Raw genomic sequence first — 18,228 nt, 5'->3', positions numbered from 1 at the left:
CCCCCCTATCTCTCCGAGTAAAAGCCAGAGTCTTTCTAGTGACAAGCAAGGCCCTACAGAACCAGTTCCCCTTACCTGTAACTTCAGCTCTTACTGTCTCTCCCCTCATTAATCTGTTCAGCCACACTGGCCTCCTTGCCCCAAGCATTCCAGGCATGTCCCCACCCCAGGGCCTTTGCACTGCCATGTTAGATCTCATCTTCTCCAAACCTTGGCCTACTGGAATCCACCCTATTTTAAATAGTTCAGTGACCCTCACCGTTTACTGATGAGCATTCTCTAGTTTTTCTGTCCTACTCTTTCTCCTTTTTCTGTAGCCTTTTAGCCTAGTAGATCATTTGTTTCTAACATGGTACTTTACTAAGTTTATTGTTTTATCTTCTGACTCTTCCCACTAAAACAGAAGCTCCAGAGGGCAGGCATCTTAATCTGTTTTGTTCCACCATGTAACCCAAGCTTCTGGAAGAATAATACTTGGCAATAATAGGTGTGCAACAAATACCAAGTGAATGATATTCAATATGTTGTTTAAACCCCTAACTTTCTTCATTTTGTGTCTGTCTGAACTATATCAATAAAAGCATATGCAAATGTGCCTCGTTAATAACAGATTGCCCATTTTCCCTGAGGTTCTAACAATTTTTGCTCTATATTCTCAGATTAATTAGGTCCTTATACCATAAGAATCTTGTCTTCCTGGCTAACTGAACCTTTTATCACTGTGTCCAGGCCTTCTTTGTCCTCAGTAATGCTTTTGTCTTAGAGTTATTCATTTATTTGATATTAATAAAACTAGGCTAGCTTTCCAGCAATTTTTAGTACTATTTAATATATTTTTTTCTATTCCTTAAGTTTTGATGTATTTGACAACTTATGTTTTAAGTTGTCTCATGCACATCACTTATAGTTTTTAATTCATTTTGACAACCTTTAGTTTTAACTGCTAGTTTATTTATGCCTGTTGTGATTATATATATATATATATATATATATCCAGATTTATTTCTATCAGTAACTTTCTATTTGTCCCACTTTTGCTGTGCAAAAATTTTTTTCTTCCTGCTTGTGTTTCTTTTTTTTTAATTGAGTTTTCTTTTCCCAGTCTGTTTTTCTGTTTGGAAGTTATATACTGTGTTTCTTATTCTTTTAATGTTTGCCCTTAAACTTATTGCATAATACTTAAAGTCTACAGTTAATTTCTTACCTCTCCTCCTGAACAGAACATGAGCACTATAATCACTATTCTTTATTTATTTTTAAGTTTTTGACTGTGCCACACAGCATGTGGGATCTTAGTTCCCCGTCCAGGGATCGAACCCATGCTCCCAGAATTGGAAGCTTGGAGTCTTAACCACTGGACCACCAGGGAAGTCCCTTCTTCATACATTTTATACATAGTCTTAATTTTCTATTCTGTATCTGATTGTTCTACTAGCTGAAGTCTTGAACATAATATCAAGTTTTCTGTTAACTCTCATTTCTTTGTGACCCCAAATTTGATTGAACTTCATCTGTGGGAATCCTGAAGAAGGAATGCTTTCTTCCAGGCACCGTTTGCATTTATTTCCGCTGGGCGTTGGGACCACTTTTGCTTCCTTCAGGAGTTCTAGTTTAGTGCTGAAGTCTTGGGTTGAGCTCCCCAGCTATCCTTTGACCCAAACTGAAACTGGCATTTATCTTCACAGAAGCCCCTTCTTTCAGGCTTACTTAATGGTTTGCACATGCCCTATGGATTAAACTCACTTTAGGGGAAGGAGTGGGTCTTAACGACTTCCTACACTTTCATGAACCCAGCAATGGGTTAACAACTCTGATGTATCAAGAAACTCACTTTGCTTTTTGTTTTTGTAACTAAGAACCCCTGCCATGTATCTTCCATTTACTTTGCAAAGATATCACTTTGCTGACAAAGGTCCCTAGAGTCAAAGCTATGGTTTTTCCATTAGTCATGTACAGATGTGAGAGTTGGACCAAAAAATTGATACTTTGGAACTGTGGTGCTGGAGAAGACTCTTAAGAGTCCCTTGGACTGCAAGGAGATCAAACCAGTCAATCCTAAAGAACATCAACCCTGAATATTCATTGGAAGGACTGATGCTGAAGCTCCGATACTTTGGCCACCTGATGCAAAGAGTTGACTCATTGGAAAAGACCTTGATGCTGGGAAAGATTGAAGGCAATGAGAAGAGGGTGGCAGAGGATGAGAGAGTTAGATAGCATCACCGACTCAATGGACATGTATTTGAGCAAACTCCGAGAGATAGTGAAGGACAGGGAAGCCTGCAGTCTGTGGGGTTGCAAACTTAACGACTGAACCCATAAACCTTTAACATGATTTTTATTACTAGTAACCAGGGAATTATCACTTGGGAGCTTAATGCAGAAATAATTAACCAAGAGAAGGTTCAGCTTTTTCAATCAGGTGTCAAAAGCTGTTCCAGCCATTCTTGGGAATGTAAACCAAGATGGATTAACCTCTTGTTCTCTCTCTGTAACCACATAGAGATGTGCCTTGGTCTTGACCCCTGTCCAGCCCACTTCCCTGTCATCTAACCCCATGGCCATATATTTCTTTTCTTTTCTTGCTGAAGGTTCCTCTTCTGGTAAATTCATGTCCCACCCTAATATTTATTTTTAAATTAGGTCCCATAAGAAAGGTAAAGCCCGCATGGATGACAGTGTTGCCTTTTGAGTACCTCCAAAGTATAAAGAAGTAGTCATAATTCAACAAATTATTTCTTTATGTGGCTATGCCAGGTCTTAGTTGTGGCGCCCAGGGTCTTCGATGTTCATTGCAGCAGGTGGGTTCTAGTTCCCTGACCAAGGATCAACCCAGGCCCCCTGCATTGGGAACAGGAAGTCTTAGCCACTGGACAACCAACAAAGGAAGTCCCTCCACAAATATTTATATCAGAAGTTCAAAGGCCCTCTTTCTCAGATAGTATTTACAGAGGGAAGTTACCCTGGACATGTGATCAGAGGAGCTCTGGGTTGAGACTCTGGAGAGGACATGGGAGGAAGGATAGAGAGGAGCCGGGACAGCTGGCTGTGAGGGTTCACCCCCCAGAACCCCTCTCTTTCCCCTGCCATCCCAGAGGCCGGTGCCAGGCAGGGATGAGCAGGGGAAGTTGGAGCTGGGTGTGAGGTGGGAGACCGTGGTGGTGGCTGAGGAGAGAGTGAGGGAAGCAGCTGCAGGATGGGAACAGGGAGGAAAGTGGTCTGGGATGTGCGAGCATCCACCAGGTTTCCCTGGAAAAGGAAGTGTTCGAGATAAGTGCTTCCCACCTAGATACTAACGACCTGTGCCACTTATTTTGTTTTCCTAGATCAATGAACTGAGCCACGTTCAAATCCCTGTTATGTTGATGCCAGATGACTTCAAAGCCTATTCGAAGATAAAGGTGGACAATCACCTTTTTAACAAGTAAGTACAAGCACGACCTTTTGTAGAACTGACGGTGGCTGCCAGGAGTATGGTTTTTGTGAATTTCTATAATCACATTATTTTTCAATGGGTGGGAGTAAAGTTTTGCTGATGAAGTTAATCCTGTGATAAACATAACCATCTGTCATTTTCAGAGAAGCAACAGCAGGCCCTCTCGGGTAATATCTTTTTGCCATATGGCATATTGTTCTCTGTGAATATCTTATATGTTAAGAGTGATATTCTCATTACAATTTAAATGTTTGAAGCTGTAAATTGCTTGGAATTTTTTTTAGCAGCTATAGACCTCAGCTATAGACCTTACACAGAACTCTGCTGATGATTCCTTCATGAACAGAAATGACTGCTTCCTAGAACAACAAGGAATTGAAGTGCATTTTTATAAAATGTAACTGGAAGCCATGTTGGACATAGAGACTATTTCTCCCTCTTTTAAATGTCATTTTAGACATCATTAGGGAGCACCTTCTGTGGCACCACACCAAGAGCCGGACATACAGGGATGGATAAGACATATCCTGCCCTGCGATTTCCCCGGTGGCCCATGGATGGCCCTTCCAATGCAAGGGGCACAGGTTCAATCCCTGGTCAGGGAGCTGAGAGTCCTACATGCCTCAAGGCCAAAAAATCAAAACCTAAAAAGAAGGAAGCAATATTGTAACAAAATTCGGTAAAGACTGTAAAAATGGTCCACATCAAAAAAAAAAAAAATCTAGAAAAAACATTTTTTTTAAAAAGAATACTCTGCCCTCAGGGCGTTCACAGTCAGGCAAGTGATTGAAAATGGACACATGTATAAATTACCATCATTTCCTGTCATATGTACAGAGTACCACGATAAGGGGTGTGTGTATGTGTGCATGTGTGAACAAAAAGGAGGAAGCAATTCTGAATGAGTGGGATGAACCCCAGAGAAATCTCTCTCACGTGAGGATCAACTGTGAAATTTCTTAATAGGGCCATTGTTCTAATGTGAAGCTGCTGTGTTAATTATTCTCATAATGCTCTTTAAAGGTTGACCTTTTAAGGGGGATCTTTCCATGTGAATTTAGAATTCTGTATTTACATAAAAGATAAAACAGGTCAAGCCAGGAGTGAGAGAAGGTCTTGTTTTGTAAGCTTTAGTCAGAAGGTAACCTATTAGAGGGCTTCCTTTGTGGCTCAGCTGATAAAGAATCTGACTGCAACGTGGGAGACATGGGCTCAATCCCTGGGTTGGGAAGATCCCCTGGAGAAGGGAAAGGCCACCCACTTCAGTATTCTGGCCTGGAGAATTCCATGGACTGTATAGTCCATGAGGTCGCGAAGAGCAGGACAAGACTGAGGGACTTTCACTTCACTTCCACCTGTTAGAATGTGGGGAGCATCGTTTATACTCTGCTGCCCTTCCCTCACTCTTCAAGCCTTTTGCTTCCCTTTCACTGTTTCCCTTGAATGTCTGTCCCTTCTGTCCCCGGGTTGTAGCAGCTATAGACCCCAGTTCGCTTACACAAGCGAGTTCGCGTCTCACTTGAAGCCCATCTGTGCCTACTGTGGGTGGGGAGCTCCACGCACGTTGTTGGCTGTAGGTGAGCAGGATGGTGGCAGATTCACTGTTTGTACATCTGAACTTTATTCCACAATCTGACTGTTTCAGAGAAAACATGCCGAGCCACTTCAAGTTTAAGGAATACTGCCCCATGGTTTTCCGTAACCTGCGGGAGAGGTTTGGAATCGATGATCAGGATTTCCAGGTGGGTTGCTTTCATAACATTTATTTCAAATGGGTTTCACTCATGCCTTTTGCTCCGTAAAATAGAATTCATGTTTTTTTCATGTCAAGTAATTAGATAATAGTAACTTTCATTTTCTATAAGAATTTTTAAGTGTGCTTTCTGAAATAAAAGATTCTTTCGGTTAGGGCCCGTTAAACAGGATGATCTCATTGTAATTTCACTGCATTTTTTCTGAGGCCCCCGTAGGGCCCTGTGGTGCAGAATGGTTTGGTGACAGGAGCACCACTGTCACCAGCCGGAGCCCACCGTCCTCGGGACACTTCTGTGCTTGCGACCTCCTTCTGCTCTTGCGACCCACCACGTGAAGACATGCCCTGTTTCTTTCCTCCCCACGTTTGCCCGGTTGTCAATTTTGACTTCTAAAATCGAGCTCACGGGCTGTTGGATCTGCTGATGCACGGTCATTTCTCCTGAAAGTGCACCCGGCATCAGTTAACCTGATTTTCAGAGAGCCGGCCAGATTTGTAAAGGCCAGGGATTTTTCTTAAGAGCAGAAATCTAAGTCAGGAAATACCAGGGCTGCTTCCTGGTCTTTCATGACAGTCCAGTCATTTTATTGTGTGAATACTGACTTATTAAATGTAATTAATTAATTAATTTCCACTTTTTGGCCACACCACGTGGCTTGTGGGATCCTAGTTCCTGGACCAGGGATGGAACCCCGCCCTTGGCAGTCAAAATATGCAGTCCTAAGGCCTGGACTGCTGAGAATTCCTGTACTGATTTATTTTAAGTCTAGTAAACACTTTCTCTCATTTGCCCCAAACCAGAAATTCTAACTTATCCTGCATCACGTGTCCTATTCTTTGGGTGACCTTGCAAGGTGATGATTGACACAGCTTATCCTGTACTTTCTCTTAAAGAATGGGTCCCCAAGGCAAATCAAGCTAATACACTTTCCTATACATCTGTGGCCTCCCCATCCTGTCCCACTATTGAAAGTTTTCAAGAATTTCTCATAGGCTCATTCACGCCTGAGAAGCCTTCAAACCACCATGTTTTGAAAAGGATCCCTAGGTTGGGAAGGTCCCCTGGAGGAGGACGTGACAACCCACTTCAGGAATCTTGCCTGGAGCATCCCATGGACAGAGGAGCCTGGCAGGCTAGAGTCCATAGAGTTGCACAGATTTGGACACAACTGAAGCGACTTAGCACACACACACACAACGCTGGCCAGGCTGTGGGTGACATTCCCTCCTCTGTGGACCAGGCCCAAGTGTCCCCAGAGGCCCAGCTTCTGAGCAGAGGCTCCAGGGCGCCCCAGAGAGGGTGGAGGGGAAGCCTGCAGGGAGGATGTGGTCACGAGGTTTGCTTTTAAAAACTGAGGTGGAGCCAGCATTCACGTGTGGGCTTTGGACTTGACATTTACTGCTGCAAAAGCAAGTCACCTTTAAAGAATACATTTTGGAATAGTAATATATTGGAAGATATATATATATAGAATATATTTCATATAAAATAAAAAGGAATAATTCTCCATTATGTAAGAACTGTTAACTACATTTCAAGAGGCCATGTGAAAATAAACTGTGTACTTTAAAAAGAATAACAACTGATGACTGACTTCCTAAGAAAATCTCCTCTGATTCTCTGATGCTGCATTCAAGTGTTTCTTCCTTTGTCCACCTCCCCCCCTTTTATTTTTTTAAATTTTAAATAGCTACACTGGCATTTCACAGAAACTGACTTTCAGGGCCAGTGCAACAGGATCTTGTTCGATTCCTCAGCTCATTACCACAGTGAAGTCATATTTCTTCTGAGAACCAGCCCTGTTTAAATGAGATCTAAAAGGGACCCATTAGATCCTTAGTTGCTAAAATATTAGGACACTAGGCTGGTTTCCCTCACTCTTCTCCCTAAAAACAAAACCATGTTGACATTTAAGTAAGGGCAAATAGCTGAGTACAAACTTTGAAGGCAGATTAGGCAACTGGAGGGTGATTCACATGTAACTCATTGGCAAGTCTGTTAGGCTCTTAGTGTGAGAGATCAGTAGAAGGGAAAACCAGTGTGAGTGTGATTAATCATTTGAACACCACTCCTTCCCTCAGCCGTGTTTGGTGCTTTGGGCATTTAGATTGCTGCTTTCTCTTTGGCAACTGTATTTTTTTTTTTTAAGTGGGTGTTTAAAGTAATTCCCGTAAACCAGACATACGCAGTTCCTCCACATCCACGGATTCCACCTACTGCAGGTCGAATTGTGGTTGGTGGAATCTGCGGTTACAGAATCAGCAGGTAAGGAGGGCCGAGAGTTCAGGCCTCCCTCCCCGTTCCTGTGTTCGTTTCTCACCGTCTATACCTCTTAAAATACTTTCAGCCAGGGGCAGGGCCCCTAACTGAGGACAAGATCTTATATGTGAGGCTCAACCCACTTTATTGCCTACTCGGTTTGGAAAAAAGGAGGAACTTGTGCCAACTCTGGCTCTGGGTTGGTGCCTCCGGGCGCCTGCACACACCTAGCCGGGCACGCAGAGGTGCTGCGTGCACGTCGTGGGGGGCAGTGCCTCGTGGGACCCGGCCTGGAGGGGAGGTCGTGTCAGCTCCTCTGTTGTGCAGTCACTTCTCCCGGGACACTTCATTCGTTGTGGCCAGAAGAGGTGACAGTTATCAATTGTCACCTAGTATCAAGCTGAACTCTCTTTTCCCAGTCTGATTTGGAAACTGGGATCAATGATCCGAAGTCTTGTCGTCTTTTGAGATTTTGGATTGCTCCAGCGGCCCAAGCCCCTCCCTGTTCCCCTGGCCTTGCTGGGTTTATTTTTCTGAAGTGCTTGCTTATTGGACAAAGGACTTTGAAATTTATGTGTAGTAAAGGAGCCCACCGTCCAATTCACATTCAAACCTTCATGTTAAATCAAACACATAAATGTTCGCCACCTGCTTTGCGTTTGTAAATGCGGTTTTGCTGCACCTGAAAATAGGTCAGTGTCCACCCATCTGATCAAAGTAGAACATAGTGATGAAACAACTGACCTCCTCAGCCAACTTCTAAAACTGAGAAGCTTCCCTGCTGTCTCCATAAACATTTGTTATCTTTCCTTTGGTTTTGAGTCCTTGAATGTCTTTTAAAAAATAGAACTCCTTCCTGCTGTTAAAGTCAAGCAACTGTTCTAGAACACTCATCGTTAACAAGAGTATCACTTACCATACATATGTAAACCTGTGTGTGTGTGCGCGCGCGCGCGTATGTATGCCCAGTGCTTCCAGATTCAGAGCCTTCTCCAACTTAGTGCTTGTTAAAATTACTTTGGTTTGTGATATGCTCAGAGTTGATATATATTCTGCCGATCATTGTTGGGACAACGTCTCTCCATGATCATTCTTTTAAGATGTCTTTCAAGAGGAGTGCTCCCCCAGAAGCCTCCACTGTTACTGTTGCTACAGTTTTTGTTTCTTTGATCTCTGCCACGTTAAGCTCTAGTCCCCATAGGTGGGTGTTTTCATGCACAATTATCAACTCAGTGTATTTATTTGCACCTACTGTGTGTCGGGCTCTGTGATAGACATAGGGAATGCAGAGGAAGAGAAAGGATGAACAAATTCCTTTTGAAAAACACTTATTACAGGACAGATTCTGTAATGGATGCTGATGAGATTTACAGAAACCCAGATGTCTTGATTGTTAATGTTCTTCAAGAAAGAAGAACAGCATCCCTCTTTGCAGTCTCTGAGTACTGGAGCCTGTTAATGATAGGCCCAGCAAGTCAGCTGGAGACTTCAGTTAAAATTTCTGAGCTGCAGAAGACGATAGCCCAGTGGAAACCAAAAAGTTAGGCAGGATTGCAATGGTGCAGTTAATGTTAAATACACCACATAATAGAAACCCAGCCCTCTGGCTCTTCGTGAAGGATAATACCAGGCTTGCTTTTCCCCTGCCGAGTCTCCTGAATTAGAATCTCTTATTATTCGCATTTGATGCATTTTCCTCTTTGTATTGGTAACAGAGGATTCTAATTTTAAAATAATTTTAAAAGCTAACGTTTTATTAAACTTTTGATGTTCTTGTTTCCAGTTCAAAAATAAAATTCTCAAGTGTCAAAGACCTTTAGTATGTACTAAACTTGGGGAACAAAATTCTACCATTATCTCTAAAGTCTATCATGGTGTTTGTAGTTTTCCCAAATATAATTGAAACTGTCTGAAGGTGGAAGCTGAGTGTAGCTTTTTTACCAGGGTTGCAGGTACAGGGGTGAGCACCAGCCTGGCTCTGGACAGTTAAGAAACATTTGAGGAAGAAAGGGAGGAAGGGCTGAGGGGATATTCCTGGAGAAATGAGCCTCTGAACCAAAATGTAGAGGCCAGAGCCAGATGGTGGTGGGCTAGCGGAGAGAAAGAAGGGAACTCAAAGTGGGAACTGGGAAAAAGACCTCCAATGGATTCTCCAGCCCAAGAGCAGAAGGATTTTTCAAGATTTACTTATTTTTTTTTTGTCTGTGGTGGGTCTTCCTTGCTGCACTAGGCTTTTCTCTATTGTGGTGAGTGGGGGCTGCTTTCTAGTTGTGGTGCGAGGGCTTCTCATTGCGGTGGCTTCTCTTGTTTCGGAGCTGGGCTTGGTAGTTGCAGCACATGAGGGCTTAGTTGCTCTGTGGCAACTAAGCAGATCGAGGCGGTTATCTGTAGAATACATCAAAGGGAGGTAGAGAAATTAGGAAGCTACGAAATACCCCAACAAGTGAAGAGGCCTGAACCAGGGCACTTGGCACAGACAGGGTTGAGCTGAGAGCAGCTTCACAGGACGGGGAGAAGGGAAAGCCCAGGATCAAAGGACAGGAGCCCAGGTGTAGGATCCTGAGAAAGCAGGAGCGTGGGGGTGCCGGTCACCAGGGGAGGGAAGTGTGGGCATGGGGGAGGGGAGAGAGGAAGTTGAGTTTTTAGCCTGTGAATGTGGAGGTGCCTGTGTGAGGCTAGTCAGCACGTAGTTGGACGCCCGGGACTGGGGTCAAGTGCAGAGGCCCAGGTCTGCGGGTGACAGACACAGTGGTTCCCGTATTGTCTCCACTCCGAGTTTGCTGACTCGAGTCAGGTAGGCTCTTTTATTCCTGTGTAACTGTCTGTCATCTCTTGGGTTTGCCCTGCCCGCTCTTTCACAGTTTCTCCTCGCATGCGTTGGCCTCTCAGCTTAGTTACCGTGAACCTCACAATGAACATCGGACAGAAATTCTGCCTGGGCTGAAAATCAAAGGGCGCCCCTCAGCCCTCAGTTTGGACAGGTCTCTGAATAGACGTTTGGGAAAACTCCCTCCCAGCCCGTCGGCATTCTCAGGTGTTTTTCATGTGCTTTTTCTGTTGCTTCTTAAGTGCTGAACCAATTCCTGCCCCGTCGCAAACTGCCCTCCCTGGCAACTCAGGCTGGCAGTGAGCCCTTGTTTTCCGCTCCTGAACTCATGTTGGGTGAAGTCTTGGGATTTTCAGCCGAGCGCTGACCCTCACTTCTGCCCACGGAGCTCCTGTCCAGGTCGGACGCTGCCTCGGACACAGGCCTCTTGTATTTTAGTCTCAGGCAAGTACCAACCCGAGCTTTTTAAAGGCAACCTTACGGCACTCAGACGTTCCTGTAACTCTTTGTCTTTCTCTGCTGGTCATTACCATTCGTTTCTGTGTCCTTCTTTTCTGCTCAGTTGTTTCATTATTAATAAGTGTTCAATTGCACTGCGTCTCACCCACCTCTGCAATGAAAGCCATTCCATGCCTGGGATCACTGCTCAGACTTTCTTTGAAATTCCCCAGGAGGGTAACCCAAGGATTTAAACCCAGTGGGCTTTTAATCCTTGATGATGATGTTCTTGTTTGAGTGTTGGCCTTGCCCTCCCTGATGGGGTCAGAGGACCATCTGCTCATTCAGACCATCAAATGCAAAGCCAGAAGGCAGCCCGATTTGGGCTCTGGCTCCTGGCCCCTGGCCCGTGTGATTTGAGGCATGTAATTATAGTTCTGAGTTGTCAATGAGGCAGCGACCGGCTTCCAGGTGGCGGGTCCATGAAACAGGTACCCCAGCTTGGGAGAAAGAACATTTTCCTGGGTGTTGGGAAGCTGGTTTGCATCTTGGCTCTTCAGTGACGGTTGCTGTGACTTAATCCATCCACTCGGCCCTGGAAGGTCTCAATTTTCTCATCTGTGAAATGAGGGGGAAGAACGCCATGCTCTGTGAAGCCAGTAGTGACTGTCACTCGGGTTTTTGTGCATGGTATTGCCGTGTCTCCCCTATAAGGTGCTGCCTTTACACGTTTGAGCGTGTCAGAATTGATTTTGTATGTGGCTTTCCCGTTGACTAAACAGAAAAACTTCTACACATGCTTTTTAGCAGAAATTATAAGCTCATGTCAAAATGGGGGAGAAAAAAAGCCAAATGTCTATAAGACTGTATGAGTAGTTCAAGAGAATTAAATGTTCAAAATGCTTGGGTATTTAAAAATTGGATAGGGGACCATAATGGTTGGTAAATCACGACATTTTTATGAGAAGTCTAGAAAGATTGGTGGTAAAGATGAGCTAATTAAATTGACATTTCCTCCATCCCTCCTGGGGGCCCCAGTGATCCTGGGCCTCCCACTGTGGAAATAAACATCTTCAATGCAGACTTTTAGAGGCTTGGGGAGGAAGGCAAGCACCATTAATCCCTTTCTTTAGGGAAAGGAGAATGAATTTCCGATTATAAATGTAAGCAGTCCATTCAAGAGTGAGTTTTCATCTCTCATCTTCCTTTATTTCCTGTTGAGTCTGACATGGCACTAGAGCTTCAAACGCAGCTCTTGAGGTTTGAGATGGGGTTTTGCAATGCTACCAGCCAGGGTTTTTGGACTCCTTAATCTATGGAAATTGATAAGAGGCCAAATTCAGGCAAGGCTTTATTGGGACCTCCTGTTGCCACGTGAGAAAGTGAAACAAGTAACAGGTGCCTTCGCTTGCTCCCTGAGCGCACGTGAGCTGCTCCTTTAAATGGGGGGAGGGTATGGGCAGGACCAGGTCCAGGGGTCGGGCTGGAGGGTTGACTGGGTGGTTTGCCCACCCCTCGGTGGTGCTTTGTGCAGGGCGCACGGGCAGTACCCTGGTTTTGCTCCAGACGCCTCGGAAGTGGCAGTTGGGTTTTTGGCCCTTTTGTATCTTGTTCATAAATTGTCAGAACTCCTCACAGTTATTTTTAGTCCCGTATAGTTTCTTTGTGTCTGTCGCTGGAGGAGATGTTTGTTCAGGTGCAGGCACCGCAGCAAAGGGTCCCAGATCCCAGCCCGTCTCCTTAAGATACGTGATGTATTTGGCTATGGAAAACGGGAGTGGTGGAAAGTGAGTTTACTTATCTAGTGGCAGGATCATCCTGAAACACAAAGTTATCCTGTTCTTACCTGCCCTGCACCTAGTAGCTTTACTCTGGAACTTTAATTTTTGTCAGTCTATTTTATCCCTAGGTCCCCAGCAAGCCTGGCAGCATCCTGAGAAACAGCATGGACTTGCTGTCACATGTTCACTGCACTGGACAGGATAGAGCGCGCCGACGACGCCACCTTGCTTACCCAGACACAGCCCTGGGTCTACCCCTGGACCCTCGGGGTGATAGGTGTGCTCAGGGGACTTGCAGGGAGAATGTTTGGATCAGTCACAAATGCCTGTGCCCTGGATGATTGTGTTGTATGAAATGTCCAGAACAGGCAGATCTCTAAGAAAGTAGATGAGTGTTTACTAGTTGGGCGGGGGGGGGGGGGGGGGGGGGGGGGGGGGGGGGGGGGGGGGGGGGGGGGGGGGGGGGCGGTGGCAGGGCAGAGGGCAGGAATGGGACTGACTGCTAATGGGTACAGGGTTTCTTTTTGAGGTTGATGAAAATGTCCTAAAATTCATTGTGGTCATGGTTTAACTGTGTAATCATACTAAAAACCATTGATTTGTAGGCTTTAAATAGGTGAATTGTCTGGTACATGAATTATATCTCAGTAAAGCCATTAAGGAAGAAGAATGTTTGGAGTTTAAGATTAGTTTATATTTGGCATGAGACCTTTTCCTCCTCCACCATTGATTTTGGCTGCCTTTTTCTTGACGTATGGGGCTTGTGTTAAAGTATTTTCATTTAGAACAAGTGAATTTAAGGCATTACATAGTTTATAATAAACAGCTATCAAAATGTGTAGAAGAAAAGGGTAGCCAGTGAATAAAAGCAATTTGTGTGCATTTATCATTGAAAGTGAAAGTCTTAGTTGCTCAGTCATATCCAACTCTTTGCGACCCCATGGTCTGTCCATGGAATTCAGGCAAGAATACTGGATTGGGTAGCGGTTCCCTTCTCCAGGGAATCTTCCCTACCCAGGGATCGAACCCAGGTCTCCTGCATTGCAGGTGGATTCTTTACCTTCTGAGCTACCAGGGAAATCTTATCATTAGATCCCCCCAAACTGAAAGCAAATCATTGTCCATGTCCTGGTTTCTGTAAACTGAAAGCAGAAGCACATTAATGAATCCTCGTAGAAGACCAAGAAGGAAACTTAGAGACAATCAAGTCTGACCATCTGTCTGAGCAGATGATCAAATAACAGAGCAAGGAGTAGGAGGGGCATTGATCGGAGCGGGGCCTCATGGCCCTTACCTTCTCACTGCTTCTCTTTCTACCACACATGCTGATACCTGAAAACCTAAAGAGGAAAGAAAGGTAATCAAGAAAGGCTGGGAGCCACTACTTGGGCAGACCTTTGCAGATTTCTATTACGTCTGTATTTTCAACATTGAATTAAGCCTTTTAAGGCATGGAACTGGATTTTGTGGTGGCCCAGCACGTTCCGTAAATGACTTCCCAGAGCAGCACCCCAAGACTGCCCTTCCAGACCTCCTCCTTTCCCCTCAAGCTCTCGCCCAGCCTGCCCCTGGCCACCCTTCTTGCCCTGACTGCCACCTCAAGGTCATCCCAGGCCAGGCTGTCTGGCTCCCTGACATTCCCTGTCCTGTACCTTCCAGTTGGTTGGCATCTTCAGCCAGTCTGCTTTGCCCCCCTCCTCCTCCTCAGGAAGGGGCCTCCCCAGCTCCCGCGCTTGCTCCATCCTGTAGCGGATCAGCCCACTCCTCCGCTGTCCTTCCTGCCCTTTGGTTGGAGAGGATGCCAGAAGCAAGCAGGGACCATGTATAACCTTGCAGGGTAGGAATTTTCAACTTGAAACTTCTTTGTGTAAAATGTTTTAAATTCTCTTTTTCAAACTGCAACTGGTTCTTACGGAGGGCTGTAGAAAGTAAGCCATGAAATGGACAGTATGAGAGTGGCAAGAATGTGGTTCTCGATTTTCACTGGGTACACAAACAAAGACTTGGCCAAGGTGGAATCAAGAGTTAACTGGAGGACTTTCCTGGCGGGCCAGTGGTTAAGACTCCACTGCTAGGGGCATGGGTTCAGTCCCTGGGTGGGGAACTAAGATCCCATAAACTGAGCAGCCAAAAGAAAAAGGAAAAGCCAACTAGAAGAACCCATTCTATAAGTACTTCATTTTTGACTTACCAACTTACAAGGTAATTTGTTATAATTGAGCTGTATCTCTAAATGTCTTCCAAGTTGAAATTTGCTATTTATAATAATAGCTACCATTAAGGAGTACTACTATTCCACGCACTGTTATCAAAATTTTTGTCTTGCCTCATTTAACCCCCAGGAAAACTTTTAATGGTGATGATTCTGTCATCATTACCTTTCTACAAGTATGGAAACTGAGACAAGAAGAGCTTCAATAACTTGTCCAAAATCACTCAGTCTTAAAGCTCCAGTGTCTAATACCATGTTATACTGTCTTCTAGCTTCAGTATCCATGATGTTTGGAACTTGAAAGGTCATCAGACCTCTCCTCATGACAACGTGAATCTGAGAAAATAAGGATAAACTAAATGAGAGTATGAATAAACTAAATGTAACACAGACAGTTTTGATGTCTGGAACCTTCTGATGAGTGCGTACATCAGGGGCTTAGAATGTCTGTTCTTCTGATGGCTTCTAGACTTGTAGAGGATGTTTCAGAAGACCAGTGGAAGGTTTCACTTCCACTTGTATTGTCTTCATGGTATGACTTTGACCTCGAATCCTCACTTTGCTTTGTACTTTACACTTTTGAACTGAGAGGTTCAGAATCTCAATTTTGAGTTTGTAAAATGTCACCTTATTCCAAGAAACTAGAACTCCCTAAGGTTTGTCCATGATGAGGAATTTGTTTTCTAAGGAGAGTGGACCTTTCCAAACCCTAGGTAGATTTTACTGGGTAAATTTCTAATAAAGCCAGATGGGGAGGTAAGGGTGAAGGTTTCCAAGAATAAATATTTAAGTTGGAAATGGGAATTATCTTGACGAAGAATAAACCAACCACAGCCTTGGTGCTTTGGAGGCTTTTGGATGGATGAGATCTTCATCTCAGACCTGGCTTTTTAAACTAGGGGGTTAAATGGTGCTTTCAGCTAGAACTTCACTCTTCCACATAAATCTTGTCGTGACTTGCAAATGTTTTCCTTTTATTTATTTATTTTTTTTGTTTGTTTGCTTGTTTTAGTATTGTAGAGAGTGACCCAGAGCATCCCCATTGTGAAAGACTATTCCTATTCTGTTCAGCCTTGGCATTCTTGGCATTGTGGTTGTAAGCAGGGAAAGGAGGAGAATGGGACAGTTTTCTAAAGATTAAGCCAATGACCAAGAGAGAAAGCAGACCTCCAGCAATTCTCAGAACATGTGAATTAATTAAAACAGACATGATGAACTGTGCCACATGGTTGGAAATGTTCACAGGACTGACATTGTCACCACCGTCTACAGGACCGTAGGACACATTACTGAGCGCCAGCCCTGTCTCTCTGCAGCACAGACTAACTCTTAGCCCAGGGCTCAGCACATACTTCTCCCGTCCTTAAGCCTTGCTTCCAAACACATCTGTCTCAGCTCTTGCTGAGAGAGAAGACAGCCCCGTTTCCTATCCATCTCGGATAAAGCCAAGTAATGATTGTCGTAGGAGAAGTCAGGAGAGGTTTGTACACATGTTAATAAAAGCATAAATTGAGGATTCTAGGCTGCATTAGCATTGAGGCTGTTATTGATGGTATTTTTACACATTTTACTTGGAAAATTTGAAGAACAAAAACAGGTTTGGCCTTGTGCCAGCTGGCTCAGGCATTATATTATGGTTAGAAGGTGTTTGTCACCAAAGAAAAATATATGGTTAACAGTCCCATCCTAATGCCCTCCAGATGCATGTTCAAACAGGAGGCAGAGGCCTCTGCAAGGCCCTGCATGGACATCGACCCACTCAGGTCTCAAGCAAATGATTTCTGCTCTCTGGGCCTCTGTTTTCTGCTCTGTAAATTGGGTGGTTTGGAAAAATCTCCAAGGTTGCCCCCAGCTGTCCTGTTTTGCAACTGTGAGGTTTATTTAAGTATAAGGAGACCCTTTGGAGTCTGGAGGTCACTCCCTGGCTGTTTCTCTCAGGTCTTTCTCCTCTTGGCTTCCCAGACTTGTCCAAGTGTATGGACAATATGAAGCTGTGGTTCGCTCTTACTTTGTGACAAAATAGAGGACGCTGAGGAATTTCAGTTTCTAGATAGCAGACTGTTCGGTCTATGTACCATGCCCGCCCTCTCGTTCTCACGAGAAGTCCCGAGAACAGCTGCCACCTCTGATGCGCTATTTCCGTGCTGCTGTGAGAACTGTTACCGTCTCCCTTCAGCCCTGGCCCGGGCGTCCTGAGCCATTATCGTGCCCCTGCTGAGAGGGCGGTCAGACTCTCCTGTCACTGGACTTTTGTTGGGAGACATCAAGTCACCTTGAGGCCTGGGCTTCCCTGCACGGCCTGGAGCCACGTGCCCTGTCTTCCTGGAAGTACATTTTAGAGCTGTTGGAGGTCCAAGGAGAGACCACCACCCCAGCTTACCTTCCATCACTTTATAGTCCCGGGAACTGATGCTCAAAGAGGCTTACTGCCTTTGGGTATCAAGGGTTGATAATGGAGAGAACATTCTAGGGCCCAGACCAGCACCTGCCTTAGGACTGCCCTCCCCAACACACACTTCTCCCTTATGTCAGAGGTTACAGAAAGTTGACAATCATGGTATTAATTAGTGGCAAAAATTTAGCCTTGTCTTTGTAAGTTGCCCCGAAAGGTTGCCTCAGAGGTTTTAGGCAGGAGCCTTAGGTATGTCACTTGGCTCCACTGTATCCCAATTTCATTATGTTCACACGGGAAAAGGCACCTGGCTCTTTCTATCCCATAGTCATGCTGTGGAAATAAATATGAATATGGATTTTTCCAGGCCTTAAGAGTCATTCTAAGGGCCACACATTTTGTGTAAAATTGCATTTACTCTTCTGGTTGCTTGTCTAAAGTTTTCAATAAATCCAACTTACACATTTTTATATTCACAGTGATTATAAAAAGTACATCCCAATTGTTGATAAAGTGTGCTTGTTCCTAATTTCACTGGTTATTAGAAAATTAACAGCCTTAAAAAAAATCTTCCACACATTGGAAACAGAAATTGTGGGTTGGGACTACTTATGTGATTATTAAAAGATTAAGACAGAATCAAGATTAGAATTTGTGAAGTTTTATATCCCAGGCCATTATGAGAGGGTCAATATCCTTATACAAAGTCTGTAATAAATAGTCATCAGTGTCTTTGAGACTGAAAGGAAACGCAAAGAATTTGGGAGGAGGTAGCATCTGTGCTAAGGAGTTAATACAATTTTTTAAAATTTATTTTTATTCAAATATGGTTGCTTTATAGTGTTGTTAGTTTCTGCTATGCAATGAAGAGAATCGGCTACATGTATCCATCTATCCCTTTCCTCTTGGGCCTCCCTCCAGCTCTGCCCACCCATCTCACCCCTCTGGGTCATCTCGGAGCTCCGAGCCGAGCTCCCTGCGTGCAGGTTCTCACTAGCTGCCCGTTCTGCACTCGGCAGTGTGTATACGTCAGTGCCACTCTCCCAGTCCATCCCCCACCCTTCCCCCACCGTGTCCACGTCTGTTCTCTACGTCTGTGTCTCTGTTCCTGCCTTGGAAATAGGTTCAT

At 44.5% G+C, this 18,228-nt stretch overlaps 1 protein-coding gene across 1 annotated transcript in view; it reads left to right on the top strand.

Annotated features, from left to right (window-relative positions):
- The window catches only part of PIP4K2A (phosphatidylinositol-5-phosphate 4-kinase type 2 alpha), a 178,514-nt gene that overhangs the window by 104,091 nt on the left and 56,195 nt on the right, over positions 1-18,228 (top strand). Inside the window, exons 2-3 of the mRNA XM_043480638.1 lie at positions 3,327-3,424; positions 5,082-5,178. Coding sequence (XP_043336573.1) covers positions 3,327-3,424; positions 5,082-5,178 — 195 coding nt within the window. The remainder of the gene's footprint in view (positions 1-3,326; positions 3,425-5,081; positions 5,179-18,228) is intronic.

The sequence above is a fragment of the Cervus canadensis genome, chromosome 10 (genome assembly GCF_019320065.1).
Source record: "Cervus canadensis isolate Bull #8, Minnesota chromosome 10, ASM1932006v1, whole genome shotgun sequence".
NCBI classification, from domain to species: domain Eukaryota; kingdom Metazoa; phylum Chordata; class Mammalia; order Artiodactyla; family Cervidae; genus Cervus; species Cervus canadensis.
The sequence above is the reverse complement of the archived record's forward strand: the minus strand, read 5'-3'. Positions and strand labels throughout refer to the sequence as shown.